The 17,990-nt window shown below is 36.8% G+C and overlaps 1 protein-coding gene across 1 annotated transcript in view; it reads left to right on the forward strand.

The window, feature by feature from the left end:
- Positions 1–17,990, forward strand: part of OTC (ornithine transcarbamylase) — a 51,630-nt gene that overhangs the window by 19,697 nt on the left and 13,943 nt on the right. The window contains exons 4-6 of the mRNA XM_084870686.1: positions 211–298; positions 12,640–12,793; positions 14,901–15,023. Coding sequence (XP_084726812.1) covers positions 211–298; positions 12,640–12,793; positions 14,901–15,023 — 365 coding nt within the window. The remainder of the gene's footprint in view (positions 1–210; positions 299–12,639; positions 12,794–14,900; positions 15,024–17,990) is intronic.

A 17,990-nucleotide genomic window follows, 5' to 3' on the forward strand; every position in this document is an offset into this window, starting at 1 on the left:
GAGAAATAGGAACACATCCTAAGGAGAGGTCAGTGCTTATACCAAAATTTCCCTAGATTCCTTATTTTGATTTGCTTGGAAATTTCCTACCAGAGAGGTTGGAGAGCTTTAAAGATTTTGACTTTTCAATTGAGATGGTGTTTGAGTTAATATTTGTGTTTCCCACTTTACTTTTTTTCAAAATGCATTTTTCTCTTTCTTTTATTGTAGGCTTTGCACTTTTGGGAGGACATCCTTGTTTTCTTACCACACAAGACATTCACTTGGGTGTGAATGAAAGTCTCACGGACACAGCCCGGTTTGTAAATCTTCTTATCTTCAAAGATTATTTTAAAATTAATGGATACATTTCATAAAGAAATATGCTTTTTTCTATAATCAGTGTCCTCTGTACTGATTATAAAATTTCAAATTTAGGGAAAATTAGGAATCACCAATCATGGCCCTTACATTTTACAATTGAAAAAATTAAGGTCCATTCAATGACTCATAACTATTTAGAATTAAAGCACATAATAGTATTAATAGCTTATATTTATTGAGCATTTGTTATATGTCAGCATTGTTCTAACTCATTTATTCCTTATAACAACCCAAAGAGATTCACATAAAGAGGTGAAACAACTTAATTAGGCACATACTAACTACTATAAATACAAAATCTCAAAATCTTAATGACTTAACAGAGTGTGGATGTTCCTGATTGGTAAGAGGAAATGGATAATTATTTATATAGCTATTGAGAGACTCTGGATGACAGTGGCTCTACAATCATCAACATGTGGCCTCTAAGGTCACCCTGGATGTCAACATCCAGCCAGGAGCTAGGGGAAGAAAGCATGGAGACCAGATACTTGCTTTAAAGCCACCTTAGCACAGAAGTGGCACAATCACTTATACTCATATACTATTGACAATTTCTAACAGCTCATCCCTACTCAGATAAAAATAGAGGGAAGGCAGGGGAGGGTGGGAGTAAGGGGTAGAGATCAACCAAAGGACTTGTATGCATGCACATAAGCCTAACCAATGGACATAGACAACAGGGGGGTGAGGGCATGAGTGGGGGAGTTGGGAGAGTAATGGGGGGATAAGGAAACACATGTAACACCTTAATCAATAAAGAAATTTAAAAAAATAGAGGTGGAAAAGGCTTATAACAACTATATTGAAGATTGAAACATAGAGCCACTGATTCCCCATTCAATACTCTCACCATTATATCATGTCTGGTTGAGAAATACAGAGCAAATGTATTTGTTTAGATACTTTAAATTTGATATGGAAGATTAATATTTTGTTGTTTTATTTTTCTGAAAACAATGTGCCATAAAACAACTCCTTGCAGACACTGACTCCTTTTTGTAATAGCTGAAGAGATTTGAAATAACTCAATTTTAAATCTTTTTGTTACATTATTTCAGACAAGACAATGTTAGTATTAAGAAGAGTTGAACAAAAAGAATAAATAAACACAAATGAAATTTTCTTCCTAATATGCTGCCACTGACTGGGATTATACAATATTTGCCCAATAATTCTCCCTTCACAAAAGTGAAGTATACTTTATTCAAGAGCAAATATAACAAGCTGGTCAAGAGATAAAGCCAGGGTCACAGCCAAGGTCAGTGAAATATGTTATGAAAATCATTGGCTTCTGTGTCATGAACTCCCCAAGACCACCACCATGTTTGATGATTCACTGGTAGTATTCATAGCACTCAAAATATGGTCATACTCATGGCTATGATTTATTACAGTGAAAGTATACCAATCATAAGCAGCAAAGGGAAAAGGAACATGTAGCAAAGTTCAAGGGAAACCAGGTGCAAGCTCCAAGAATTCCCTCCCAGTGGAGTCACTCAGGATGTACTTAATTCCCTTAGCAATGAGTTGTTACAACACATGTGAAATGTTGCCAACCAGGGAATCTCCTTGGGGGTTTTACTGGGGGATGGTGACATAGCATCCTTTGTTTGACATTTACCCAAATCCCAGACTCACAGGAGAAAAGCACGTGTTTATTTAAAACATATTTCTACTGATTTCAGAGAAAAGGGGGGAGAGGGAGAGGGAGAGGGAGAGGGAGAGGGAGAGGGAGAGGGAGAGGGAGAGGGAGAGGGAGAGGGAGAGGGAGAGGGAGAGGGAGAGGGAGAGGGAGAGGGAGAAGGAGAGGGAGAGAGAGAGAAACATATTTGAGAGAATCATTGATTGGTTTCCTCCTGCAACCTGGGCATTCCTGACTGGAATTGAACCTGGGACCCTTTAGTCCACAGGCCAATACTCTATCCACTGAGCCAAACCAGCTTAGGGCAGCAGGTGCTAACTTTAAACCATATTGTTTGTAAAAACATTTTAGGCACATCAAGCAACTCTAATCAGGCCTGGGAATGGTGGAAATGTGGTCTAAATCAAAGTTCCTAGACGTCATCCAGAGGCATCTTACAAGCAGTGCGTTCAAAAGATAGCAGCCAGGCTTTCAATATTAACTCTTTTCTTCATGGCTTGAAAATATCTCTGGATCTTAATTTCCTTTTCTAAAATGTAAGGGAGTTCTGATCCTTAAGTTTAATTTTGTATTCTCAAATGCATGCAAATATATGAAATACAAAGTGGAAGTCCTTAAACAGAGGTATGTCCCAATGTAAAGCATGTGTAGACAGTTGCAGAATAATTTGAATGGGGGTAGAGAGATAAATTATATTTCTGCAGGTTAGGGTTCATTTGGTGTCTGAGCATATATATTTTAACAAGCTTCTGAAATGATTCAGCTGCAACGGTGGCTGGACCATACTTTGAGAGACTCTGAATTGAAAGGTTGTATTGTAATACTGGGCTCTCAATCTATGCTAGAGCATTAGTGAAGGGAGTGGTAAATAAGAGATAGCTAATAAACTATATGGCTTCATGATAACTGACTACAAAGGGTACATTGATAGTGGAGACACAATTATTTCAAATTATTAATTATTAAAATATTTATGTATGTATTAGAAGAAGAAAATGAAAAATTTCTGCTTTCAGGAGAAGGTGGTAAATTAGGTATTGGACACATTTCATTAAAGGCTGTACCTCCAAATACAAATAAATTGTCATTTACAATTTATTTGTATTTGACCTTGAGTAAAGTTGAAAGCTGGAGAAATAGCAGTATAAGTTCAGTGATAGAAAGACCTTGAGTAAAGTTGAAAGCTGGAGAAATAGCAGTATAAATTCAGTGATAGAAAATCAGCTACAGAGACTCATAGCAGTAGAATTGCAGAAGGCTGAATCTTGAGGACAGGTGCAATTAAGGAGGGGTAGGAGGAATTAATCAGGGTACAAGCAGAATAAGGTTAGTGCAATATCAGAGGCTGCAATGGGAGATGGAAGTGTCAGAAATTAGGGTAGAGTAACCACTGTGGAAATCTGACTTTCTTTTGTGTACCTCATTACTACCTGATCTGCCAAAATATATGACAAGATATTGCTGAGATTCAGAAATTCCATCAATCTAAATTGAAGAAGACTAGAGAAACCCACTCCCTTTCCCAGAGCAATTGAACAGGAGATAGAAGGAAGTAAATCTTAATGACATCTATCTGCCAATATGCATTATTCAGTCCATAGCAATTGCCTTCTTGCTTTTTGTAAAAGTTAAATTTTGTAAGATGCAAATAGATTAGATAATGTTTATTTTTTATTTTATTTAAAAATTTTTTTTAAATATATATATTTTTTTGATTTTTTACAGAGAGGAAGGGAGAGAGACAGAGAGATAGAAACGTCGATGAGAGAGAAACATCAACCAGCCGCCTCCTGCACACCCCCCACCGGGGATGTGCCCGCAACCAATGTACATGCCCTTGACCGGAATCGAACCCGGGGCCTTTCAGTCTGCAGACTGATGCTCTACCACCGAGCCAAACCGGCTTCGGCAGATTAGATAATGTTTAAACAACAGTGCTGGCTCTTTAAAATAAAGAGACTAGTGCCTACTTGACAATGATTGATGGATTTGCTTCTCCATCTGACTGTCTGGCTATTTTGAGGGCCCTTAGAAGTTGATCCTGTATCAGCCACTAAAGGAAGGGGAAATAAAATCAGATAAAGGAGTTAAAATCTTAAGTACACATTCAAAATAGAATGTGTTACTCTTTTTTTTTCTTGATTAAAATAATAAAATCTGTTTACTCTTCCAAATATTGTGGGCAAATTCTCCAAAAGTCCAAGTTTCCAGAGACTAGCTTAGGGTCAACCTGGTAAGCAGACTGTAGAAAGCCATGTCAGGACTACTATGTTAATTCTTTTTTTCACAACAGGGATACGTTCTCTCTTTTGGATTTTTTTTCTAACTGTTCTTTACCTAGATATACTTAACTAATAAGGGAGTGTATCCTACATCCATGGGAAGACAGCCTTAAGATTTGAATTGTGTGTCCTCAGTTCATTGTGGGTCTCTATAGAGCCAGCCCACATCAGATAGAATCAATTGTTGCTCACTTCCCTCTTTTGAAAAGTATCTCTTAACAACTCTTCTCTACCCCCTAACATATCAGGAGACACAAAACATATACATATATATTCAGTTAAATTTGCTTCAGGTGTTATGGTATTTTCAGATGTTGTCAATTCTCTGGTGCTCTGCAGGGGTTGAGTTAGATATTCAATTTTTTTCCCCTTGTTCTGGGCTTGTTGTTTTAGATGTGACACCAAAAGTGACACCTTAGCATGACTCAGATAACTGATTTTTTAAAAAGTTTAAAATCAGTGGGAATTTAGGAACAGCAGGAAGATATTAACACTCCAGTTTCAAGGCTTTCTGTTTCTTCCATAATGATAGCTGTTCGTGTCTAATGCTCTGAGTCCAGTATTAAAAGGTGCATAATAGCTTCACAGTCATTTTCATTTTAATACAGTACTTCATAATGCAACTTCAGGAAATATGTGCATGAAAAGTTTAATATAAAACAAAATAATGTAACATTGTTCTACTCTAATTACTTTCATTTTAAATGTAATTTACTCATGGTGATGATTGCTAAAGTGGATTCTGTTGATGTAAAACTAGAAGAAAGAAAAATGAGCACAAACCACTGTATTAGTTTCCTAGGGATACAAATAATCACAATCTTGGTAAAGAAATATGTGAGATGGGCTTGGAATATTTTGCCATATCAAAAGGCAAGGGAACTATCAAAGACTAATATAGTTATATCAAAATTACTCAATAGCCAACTTGAAGACAGAACACCTTGGTTAAATATGGGACAATTTGAGCATCAACAATAATAACTACAATTAACTGAAACCTTAAATATTTAAAATGCATGCAGTTAGCCAGCATAGCTCAGTGGTTGAGCATTAACCTATAAATCAGGAGGTTATGGTTCGATTCCTGGTCAGGGCACATGCCCGGGTTGCTGGCTTGATCCCCATTAGGGGGTGTGTAGGAGACAGCCAATCAATGATTCTCTCTCATCATTGATGTTTCTATCTCTCTTCTTCTCCCTTCCTCTCTGAATTTAATAAAAATATATTTTAAAAATAAAAAAATGAATGAATTTATAAAGATACTAAAAACAGGGACATTGAGAAGAGGCATAGCAAGATTACTTTCAACTCAGTTTAAAAGAAAATTCTCAGTCAGTTTGTATAAACTCTCATCAGAACAGTCAAATTGTATAAAATGGAACAAGATAGTTCAATATGTAAAGAGTACCCTGTACTGGATTTTTTTCTCTCAGGCTCAAGGACAATTTTGAAGGAATGGTGTGGATTCATGAAAACAATGGTTGATCTAAGTAACCCATGAAGACCTTCCCAATCTCAAGTTTCTTTTATTCTTTGATATTTTGTCCTTTGGTTTAATATCAAAACTTGTTTAGGAATTAACTTAAAAACCATAAGGCCAGCCGAAACCAGTTTGGCTCAATGGATAGAGCATCGGCCTAGAGACTCAAGGGTCCCGGGTTCGATTCCGGTCAAGGGCATGTACCTTGGTTGCAGGCACATCCCCAGTGGGGTCGGGGGTGCAGGAGGCAGCTGATAGATGTTTCTCTCTGATCGATGTTTCTAACTTTCTATCCCTCTCCATTCCTCTCTGTAAAAAATCAATAAAATATATTTAAAAAAAACAACAAAAAAACCCATAAAGCCAAACAAACAAACAAACAAACAAACAAAAACCCACCCCATGGACACAAGAAGGCCTGCTGCAGCATCTCTATGGTTGAAAGAACCCATACAAAAAAAAAAAAAAAAAAAAAAAAAAAGATACGCTGGACCAGATTATAAGAGGAAATGTGGATATTGATGAGATAGATAAGCACACAGCAATCCTAATGCTCAGAGGGAGTTGAGTTACTCCTAAACTATCAGAATATAGTGAATATGTTTCAAAAGCCAAAGGAGAACAGAAGTTGTATTCTCTTAGGGTCCTGCCATGCATTCTTCCTTTTGTCCCCACCATGCCTTAAATAAAACTGCCCCTTAAATTCAGTTTGTTATAATGCTATCTCCTATCAGTAAGATAGCTGACTGGCAAACAGTAGAAGGAATTTTTAGCTATGCATAATGATACCATTGAGAACCCTGTAATCATAACAATTCATTAAAAATTAAGTTTCCTATTTTTATTTTTTACTAGAAGTCTGATGCACAAAGATTCATGCCAGAATGAGCCTTCCTTTCCCTGGCTGCTGGTACCACCTTTCTGCCCCAGCCCTGAGCACATTTCTTTACCAAAGTCAAGATTTAGCCATTACTCTAAGAAGTCCTAGTTCTTTTTCAATTACTATAAAAAGTATGTGTTTTTTTGAATAATATGCTTTTTCTTGTAATTGCAATAATATATTTTTGGTAGAAACTACTAAAAGATATTTTCAAAATATAGATAGAATCACCAATACTGCCATCATCTAGAAATAATTAGTGTTAACATTTTATCTCTCGACCCATCTTTCCATTTAAAGTCTAAATGTTTAAAATGTGTTCTATTCCCCCTATTACCTCTTTTGCTGCTGTTTAGAAAAAATTAGTTGAATAAATTATTAACTTGTCAGTCAATTATTTTTTTAAACCTAATATTGGCTTTTAAATATCCAAAGGAAACATATATGAGAAACTTCCAATTTGATAATTTGGATTTTGCAAAAGCTGTTTTGCTACCATTGTGGACAGCTACCTAACATTTCCTGTAAAGTTTCAAAATCCACTGCAAGGCAAACAGAATTCTATATATTCAATGGGAACAAATGAGACAAAGTGAAGTCATTACAGAGCTAGAGATTATTTTTAACTTGTCAACCTTTCATTTGTAGCACATATAACACAGCTCTTAAAATGTTTAAAGCAAGGGTTTTAAATTGATGTTGAGGTATAGAAAGCCCAAATTTCAGTTAATGTGCCTTTAAGTCCAGCTCTATTTACAGGTTTGTCATTTTTTTCCAGAGAAAAGGCTTTTTATATTTAAAGATGTTTAGTAGCCTAGAAGAAGAAAAATAAGAATGGTGATTTCTCCATGATCTATATCAACTTTAAACATAAAGTAGAAAGCAACATCATTGACAAAATAATATGAACTAATGATCTATTTAAAGGTTTTTAATATCTCTGTTTTTCTGAGTGATTCCAATGTGAAAATAACCACATCACTGGTACCATTACACCTTCACCTTCAGTGGTATTTTCTATCAAGTTTAGTTGTGGTCCCCTACTCTGTATTTTCTATTTACAGTTCAATCTGTCAATCTTATGAATTTATCAAACATTTGTCATTCCTTAACATAATCTATCTCTAAACATAAAATAGCAAATATTCCTGTGTTTTTTAAAATGTGCCCCCCAAACCAGCAGCATAAGTAGCACCTTTTAGAAATGCAAATTCTTTTGGGCCCCAACCCAGACCTACTGAATCAGAAATACAATTGGCTATATTCTAATTAGCCCTCTTGGTGATTCTCATGTATATTCAAGTTTCAGAATGACTGCTTTAAACATTCCCATACTACGTATCCAGCCAATAAATAAAATACATATTAAATAAGTCTCTTTAGCCATTTAAAAAGTTTGCAAATTTAATCAAATGCTTAAAATTTAACTCAATCACAAGCCTAGTATTTTAGATTTCCTTGAATGCTCTAAACATTTAAAAAAGGAAAAGGTACCCATAAAATATCATGTTGATTACAGAGCTGATTAATTTTTAATAAAACTGGGCACAACACTTAATATAGATTTAATATTGTTTTTACATTTATCCCTACTTTTATTCTTATCCTTGCATGGTTCTGGAATTTAAATTTCTATACATTGCTGGGTTTTTTGGAATTCCACAAGAGACTATTTTTATACATTTCCAGGATTTATATATGTAATTTTACCAGACTGAAAGGAAAAAAATAATAATCTCTGTAGGCAAGGAATGCAAGTTAAATGCATTGCTGACCACTTAAGTTTGATTAGGTTTTGGGAATTGGTTCCTAAATTCAAGATGAATTAAACTCAAGCTGATGGCCATTAAGCTGAATATACATTTATCACATAGTTTTCACTTTTTATCTTGGGCTCTATATTGATTTGCGATTGCTGCTTTAACAAATTACCAGAAAATTTGTGACTTAAAACAACATAAATATATTATCTTACAAACTTCTGGAGGACAGAGGTCTCAAATGAACCCATAGGGATATGTTCCTAGCTAGCATCTGCTCTCATTTTTTACCTCTCTCTTTTAAGAGCCTTTGTAATTATATTTGGCCCACCCCAGGATAATCTATTTCAAAGCCCTTAATTTAATCACATCTTCAAAATTCCTTTTGCCATGTAAGGTAACATATTCATAGGTTCTGGGGATTAGGACATGTACATCTTTGGGGAGGGGATTGATTCTGTCTACCACAGGGTCCTTATTCCTGTTCTTCATATAAATTCTGAGTTTTCAAAAGAAATGAAAAGATGAGGTATTCTTTGATTTGTTTTTGTTTTAATCTGTGGCAGTACATGATACATTGTAATATTTTCATGACATATTAACCTGGACTAATTTAACTATTTAAAAATATGCACATTTTTCATTGATCTTGTGTTATACTGAGTTGTGTTATCAAGAGGTTTGATGCCCAAAGAGATAGGAAAGTGAGTTTGAAAATTTAGATTTCTTCTTTAGGACAGTTAACTAAGTTATGATTTTGGAATGAATGGCTGTATTAACTTTGTGATTATAAATTATATATGGCAACTAGTATTAGTTAACTGCTGGACTTCTCTTGTACTTCACTTTATATAAGACCACAAATGTTGGTGGGGACTATACACTTATGGTAGTCTGTACTATTTCTAGGACTCTTTGACATAAGATATATTAATTCTTTGTGGTTTGCACAGGTTGAAAATGTATACATTCATAATTGATGAACAGAAATATATTTAACAAAAACTCCCAAAATATCTATATTTATACTAGAGGCATTCAGGGAGAGGGAGGTCTCTCAGCCCAGCCTGCATCCTCTTGCAGTTTGGGAGCCCTCAGGGGATGTCTGACTGACGGCTTAGGCCCACTCCTTGCTCAGTCCTGATTGGACAGACTCCAACATCAAGCTAACCTCCCAGTCAACTATCTGCCCTCTGGTGGTCAGTGCATGTCATACCAAGCGGTTGAGCAGCCTTAGCATATCATTAGCATATTACACTTTGATTGGTTGAATGGACAACCAAATGACCAGACAATTAGCATATTAAATTTTTATTATATAGGATAGTTATATATAAACACTTTCCTACATTAAGAAAATAAATTTAAATGTGCATGGTAATAGTCTTCTTTCTTTGATATTAGAATTATATTTCTGTAAATTTATATTTATTCTTATGAATAACATGGCATTTTACAGCTATACTTTGTTTCATTTAATGATCACAACTTGATAATGGGATTCCATTTAAGTTGATTTTTTTTTTACCTTTTAGATTTGCCCCTGCCATTTTAAAAATTACTTTTGCTTCTGGCAGCAATACGGTGTTATAGACCTATATTGATTTTATCTTGCCCAAGGACTTAGAATTGAATATCTTCTAATGGTTTCTGGATTGTTGGTTTTTCTTATAGAACAGTATTAAGATAAAAATCTGGGCACTAGAGATGCTTACAAGTGTTGGGGTAAAAGATTATAGGTACTGTGGCTTCAATTTTTGTTGGTAGTGACTGAGATGAAAGGAAAATACAGTACTTCTTTTACAAATGTATAAGATCTCATACTTTTCAGTAAAACACATCATGTTGTTACTCCTTACTTTTCTTATAGTATGTAATTTCAGTTACAAAGAATTTCCTCCTCTACATTGACCCATTGTTCCATTCAGCATTAGAATAACCTCTTTCCACCCTCCCCCTGTCTCTGTATTTCTAGGACAATGATTATCAGCTTTGTCTTTACATTGGAATAACGGGGAGTTTTAAAAATATTGATGTGAATCCTTCACCATAGCTTCTGATTTAACCCTCCAAAATTCAGAATATGGCATCAGGATTTTTACAGCTCTTTTGATGATACCAATATGCTCCCAATATGGGGATCTCTGTTCTAGGAACTTTGGGACAATCTCATGTATATAGAGCATTGATTTCTCTAGTTGGTCCCCTAGCATCTCCTGTTTTTCAGCTATCTACTTCCATCCACATTACTTCCTATAATGAAGTTAAAAACATGCATTCTATAGTATGAAGCATCAGTATCGGAACTGAGAAGGGAATTTTTATTAAGAACTTGAAGAAAGAAGTAAAAATTTAAAATGCTTTTAACATATTACCCTATATCTTAGGACAGTGGTTCTCTAACTTTAGAAGGTTATCTGAGTTACTTGGGAAACTTAATAAGAGTAAAAAGACACAAACTCTACCCTATTTCAGGAGCTTAGTAGTTTGTAAACTATTGGGGTGTCCAATAGGTCAGAGTTGCTGATTATTCTAAGGAGGGTGCTTTATGTAAGGGAGTAGATTATTCATTTTTTTAGGATTTGAGATGCCCTTTTTCCTTCAATTGAACTAGAAAACACTCCCTGCCAATGACATTATGGACAAAGTCTTCTGTCCTTCTGGGCTGCCATTACTTTATTTTTGGTGGGTGGGTGGGTGGGGGTGCTTAGATAGTTCAGAGCACTTAGATAGTGGATAGGAATAGCCTGGGGAAAGTGGGGCCTCAGCAGAAATGTCTTTTGCAGAGATGACTGCCTATCAGAAAAGTGTCCTGTCAGGCAGAATGGTCCAGCTTTCATGCCCCTACCATACTCAGTCATTTGTGGGAATAGCCTGGGGAAAGTGGGACCTCGGCAGGAATGCTGCAGTGCATTCTGAAGGTACAGTATCTAGGGGCTGTTAGCTAATGTCACTCCTCTTAGAAGGTTCTCTCTTGTAAGGCAATCTGTTTGTGCACCTCCATGGCTACCACAATGGTACTTTCAATTTGATAGTTGAAAATGTATATTTGTCTGTGGGATAGTGCAAAAGAAACTTAGCAGCATGACAGGTCATTAATATTTATTTGTATATCTTCTTTTGGGTCTTTTCTCTGTTAACTTTGCCAACTGCTATTTATTAATTACTAGAGTCCTGGTGTATGAAATTTGTGCACAGGTAAGGTCCCTAGGCCTGGCCTGTGATCAGGACCAATCTTCCCCAGCTGCTGGCAACTGGCCCTGTCCCCCACCACCACCGCCAGTTGTCTTCTATGTGTGGGGCGATCTGTGGGTAACTGAGGCCCCACTTGCTCGCACCAGCCTTGGCCTGGTGCTGCCAGTGTCTGTTGCCACCCACCCCCGGTTCCCCATTCCCCATCAGGTGATCAGAGCCTGCAGGTTGTGGGCAGCTCCTGCATTGAGCATCTGCCCCCCTGGTGGTCAGTGCATGTCCTAGCGATAGGTCATTCCACCATCTGGTCTATTTGCATATTATGTATATATATATATCGACTAGTGGCCCAGTGCACAAAATTCGTGCACGGAGGGTGTGTCCCTCAGCTAGGCCTGCACCCTCTCCAATCTGAGACCCTTTGGGGGATGTCCAACTACCAGTTTAGACCCGATCCCTGCAGTTGGACATCCCTCTCACAATCTGGGACCGCTGGCTCCTAACTGCTCACCTGCCTGCCTGCCTGATCACCCCTAGCCACTCTGCCTGCCAGCCTGCTCGCCCAACTGCCCTCCATTGCCAGCCTGCTTGCTCCCAACTGCCCCCCAGATAGCCTGATTACCCCCAACTGCCTTCCCCTCCTGGCCTTATCACCTGTAACCGCCTGTGCCTCAGCCCTGCCACCATGGCTTTGTCCAGAAGGATGCCCAGAAGGTCTCTCAGTCTAATTAGCATATTACCCTTTTATTAGTATAGATATTCCTCATTATGACTGCAAGTCCCACAATTGGTTTCTTATCTCTAAAAAACAGTAAAATTAGCTGTCACTATTTAAGATATCAGTGGAACAACATCTGGCTTCTGTAATGACTACACATTTAATATTATCTTTTAAATATGTTGTGGTGATGGGTAGTTGTAGCTTAGTAAAACTTCTAACTTATTAGAATTATTATTACTGTTTAAGATTCTGTATTAATAAAGGAACTATTAAGCATAATTAACTTAGATGATCTTTTCTTGGTTTGCTGCAGTGTCTTATCTAGCATGACAGATGCAGTGTTGGCTCGAGTGTATAAACAATCAGATCTGGACATCCTTGCTAAAGAAGCATCCATCCCTATTGTCAATGGACTGTCAGATTTATATCATCCTATCCAGATCCTGGCTGACTACCTCACGCTCCAGGTTGGCTTACTTCCTTGCCTTTATAAGAGCAAAATCAATAAATTATTCTTTACTAGCTCTAAGTAGAAACATTTCTTTCATGGTATTGGTGTTTTGCTTTTAAATATAATCTTGGTAATGAATTATAGCATGTTTGTACACTATATATTCAAGGAATAGAGCATTATTTAAAACATTTTATAAGAGCCTTTTGTTCTCAACCTGATTCCCAACTTCTTTTAGCCCTTCTCTTATCACCTGTTTTTTCAATACTTTTGCTTTTTGGTGCCATATTTAACACAATGGATGAATTCAATACTTTTGCTTTTTGGTGCCATATTTAACACAATGGATGAATAGTGAATGCTGTAACATACAGAACAGAAAAGCTTTATGTAATCCTCCATACATCAGGCTGTGTGGCTTGGGAGTAAAAACTGATGGAGTGTGTTTTCAATATTCAAAATAGCCAATTATGAAATCACTTTCTGAGAAGAAGGCTATTTCTATCATTTTAATAAACTGATTAAGATTGGAGTTAAGGACATGCAGAATACATAGAATTGAGGCTCAAATTTAGCCACACATCCCCAATTTAGGAACTTGTATAACTTTAAAAGAATAACTTTATCCCGTTTGTTTTGCCACAGCCATTCTACATTGTTTTGCAACTGGGATTCCTAAAAACCATGGTTGCTGTGTCTATGGAATATTCTGGGGAAACAGGGTAAACTGGATAGGTCCATATTCCTCCTCATTTGAATAAGCTATGCACATATAAATGTGACGTTAAATTAAAAATAAAACTCATTGGTGATGTGGATACGATTCATGCAGAAAGGATGATATAACGATGTTAGATACCAAATGGCTATTTGTGAATGTGGCTTTACATATATGCCAGAAAATTGAATGCTTTACCCTGGGGCTTTATCATTACTAGATTATAAATTCATTCAGAGACAGTGAAATGTCCTATCCATCATATTGTTCCCTGCATGACCTGGTGCAATACCTTCATATAGGAGATCCTCAAAGTGAGAGTTGAACGAGTAAATAGCAGCTTATTAAGAGGCCCAGTACATGAAACTCATGCATTGGATGGGGTGTCCTTCAGCCCAGCCTGCACCCTCTCCAATCTGGGACCCTTCAGGGATGACTGACTGCTGGTTTAGGCCCACAGGGATCCGTTCTAAACTGGCAGTTGGACATCCCTCTCACAATCCAGGACTGCTGGCTCCTAACCACTTGCCTGCCTGCCTGCCTGATTGTTTCTAACCTCTTCTGCTTGCCAGATTGAGTGCCCCCTACCCTCTCCCCTGCCAGCCTGATCAATGCCTAACTGCTTCCCTGCTGGCCCGATGGCCCCCAAGTGCCCTCCCCTGCCAGCCATCTTGTGGCAGCCATCTTGTGATGACATAGGGGTGACCATCTTATGATGACATGAGGGCGTCATGTGAGTGCGCAAGGGCCACCTCGGCTTTTATTAGTATAGATGGAATCTAAATCAGCTGTTTAACTCTTCCTATCTCATTTCCTCCCACCCCCACAAGGAAATTATTATCCTGATGTCTGTATTTATTATTTCAATGCATGTGTTTATACTTTAGCTATACATGTCCATATGTGTAAAGAGTTAAGATTAATAATGAGCATGTTTTCCAACTTTACATACATGAAAACATACTCAACTACCATGTTATACTCTTCTAGATGCATTGTATTTCCCCTTTCTTATACCAGCAAATGTAAACTCCATAAGGCAGGGATTTTTTTTTCTCCTTTATTCATTGCTTTATCTATAGGGCCAAGGAAAGTAGACATTCATTTAATTTGTTGAATGAATGAATGAATGAATGCATCAAAGATTCAGATTTGAAAAGTTTGAAAATATGAGTATTCATATGAGTTCATATGATGTCTTGATTTAAGATATTAGGACATTTTTCTATTTTTTGGCAATTATACATTTATATTATTTAATTGCTTAGTATAATGCAAAAATAGTTTAATCATTCCAACAAAGAAAATTGGGGTGAAGAATTTTTATTTTATTTTAACCATAACAATTGTTTCATATAAGTTAATTTCTTCCCAGGTATAATCTTCTCCATCCCTTGCCTCTTAGGAACACTATGGCTCTCTGAAAGGCCTTACCCTCAGCTGGATTGGGGATGGGAACAACATCCTGCACTCCATAATGATGAGTGCAGCCAAATTCGGAATGCACATTCAGGCTGCTACTCCAAAGGTAGGGAAACTTTCTGCCTTGAAACTACCCCCACCTTAAATCATCCCCAGATGCAATTACCTAGGGAAAATAAGCCTCTCTTCCATTCAGGAATACAGATGAGGCCATAAAATGTAGGTTATGTTACTAGCCCACCTGTTATAGCTATTTGCCTTCTTGGGTGCCCAATTTCCCATCTATACAATAAGAAACAGTCTTGGCTGATGCCTTTCATCCTATGACTCTGTAAAAGCATGTCGGAGTTATTCCCTCAAATGCTCTGAAACCAGTCATGCTGATGACTGGTATCCTTGTGCATTGCTACCACAAAGGATGAAGAAAGCAATACAATTCAGATAGTGTAGAATTCACAAGGCATGGATAGAATGCAATCATTTTTCTAATAGAGTAGTTCCCCCTTATCTGTGGGAAATATATTACAAGATTCTCAGTGGATGCTTGGCACCACAGAAAGATCTGAATTCTTTAAACACTATTTTTCCCCCTATACATACATACATATATACACACATATCTATGATAAAGTTTAATTTATAAATTAGTCTCAGTCAGAGATTAAAAACAATCTATACTAATAACAGAATAAAATGCAAATTGACCATACCATTGTGATGCCCACTAGCCAATCAGGAGTGAATATGCAAATTAGCCCAACAAAGACGGCGGTTTGCATACACAGGTGTTGAGTGGCCAGTAGTGAGGTGGGAAACAGGCATTCCACACCACCTCAGCCGTTCTGGGCCTCTGGGCAGCATGGGAAGGCAGAAAGGTGATTGGACCAGAGCAAAAAGGCAGCCCTGGCTGGAGCGAAGGCAGTGCCAGCAGCCAGGGGAAGGAAGGCCCATTCTTGCATGAATCTTTGTGCATTGGGCCTCTAGTAACTAATAATAGAATAGAAGAAGTATAACAATATAATGTAATAAGAGTTATATGAATGTGGTATCTTTCTCTCACTCCAAAAATCTTATTGTACTGCCCTCCCCTTCATCTTGTGATGATATGAGGTGGTAAAATGCCTAAATGATGAGATGAAGTGATTTATTAAGTAATTACTCCTTAAAAAACCTGTAGGAGAATAGGGGGAACAGAACAGAGAAAGGGAAGAATGCAAGCAAGAATGCTATTTACAGTGATCAACCATCCTGGTTTTCCCAGGAGTATGGATTTCTGGGGACATGGGATTATCAGTGCTAAAAACTGGGAGAATAACTGGCAAACTATGATAATTTGGTAACCCTAGTGCCATGTCAGGCACTGCCTCACAAAAGAGAGCTTCAGTTTGATCCCACAGATGCTCTTGTGGACCATTTTGAGTTAACACACCCTGCTGCCTTAATCTGCAGTTGTTAATAAATTACCACAACTTGGGTGGCTCAACAGAATAGAAATTTATTGTTTCCTTATTCATTCTAGAGACTAGAAGTCTAAAATCAAGGTGTTTGGTAGGGCTATACTTCCTTTGAAGCCTCTAGGAAAGGATCCTTCCTTGTCTCTTCCAACTTCTGGTGGCCCTAGGTGTTCCTTGCTTTTTATTTGTTTACAAATGTCCCTCTGTATGAAGATAGCAGTCATATTAAATTTATGCCCAACCTTATCCAGTATTGCCTCATCTTAACTAATAACATCTGAAAAGACCCTACTCCTGAATAAGGTCATATTTTTAGAATCTGGGTGGGAATAAATTTTGTGGGGGACACTATTCCACCTACTTGCCATAGAAGAAAAGCAGGCCTAGGCAACAGCATATATTGGAAGCCACCCTAATACAGTAAACTTGAGCACTCAGAGACATAACTCTCACAACAGATAATTTTCTTTTGTTCAGCATCACTCTCTCTACAAATCTAGTTTGTATTAATAACTATTACAACATTTAGTTTTTACAGATAAAATATACAATAACAATAATTGTTTCTCATTATAAGGTGTTTTTGGAAAGGATTTATTTTGTTGGAGAAATATAATTTAAACATTTATTGCATGATCAAGATGTTTTCTTCTCATCAAAGGAAAAATTCCAATATTACAGAGCAATTTTAGTATTGTTCCTATGCAGAAACTCATTTACATGATAAGGAGTACTAAAACTTGCCTAATTCTTGGTGGGAATGAGTTTTGAGATGTCTTTTACAAAGTCTGATAGTGTAGAAGTTGTTCCAGAAATTTATAAGTAGACCTATTTCCTTTAAAGATAGAACTAGGTAGGGTATTTATGGTAAATTTAAGAAACATAAAAAAGTTTCTAAGCCATAATTAATCTATTTACCATTCTTCAACCAAGGATAATTTACATGTTCAAGAAAACATAATTTTGTCATTGATTGTAAAATTGCTCCATAAACTATTGATGGTATGATTTTAACATCGTTCTAAGTGAATATTTAGACCACACTGAGTTTGTTAATCACCTTCTTCCTCTGGTTTTAAGATTTATGTAAAAGCCAATGAGTGATTTACTCTTGAAAGCTGAGCTGTGAATAAAGAATTCCACTTTGTATTCTCAGTCATGATCCAGTGCATGCAAGGTTGGGTGATTTTCTAATTTCCAAACCTCTCTGTTGGTTCTCTAAGTATTTATTGGTTCCTTCTCTAAGAATGATTATACTTAAGAAATATAGAAATCTGCTCTTCAAAGGGAAGGCTAAACTTTCAGGACAGGAGTCACAGGAAGTAATAGTCAAGTCCCTATCATGTTTACCAGTATGAATAATCACAACATTAGTTACTAAATTAGCAAATCTTTATAATTACCTTCCCCAAATCCCAATAAACAAAGCTCCAAAATTTATGGCTATTTGAAGGGTAGTAAAGCTGCTAAAATTTTGTAGCCATCATCATCAATATCTGAATAGTTTCATTCTTCAAGAATTTTTATAATGAAAGAATTATGGTAGACAATGACATGCAAATCAACACAATTTAAAATGAATAAACTCGAACATACCTGTCATGGGTTGAGATTCCTGG

This window comes from Pipistrellus hanaki, assembly GCF_964339955.1.
Source record: "Pipistrellus hanaki genome assembly, chromosome: X".
Lineage (NCBI taxonomy): Eukaryota > Metazoa > Chordata > Mammalia > Chiroptera > Vespertilionidae > Pipistrellus > Pipistrellus hanaki.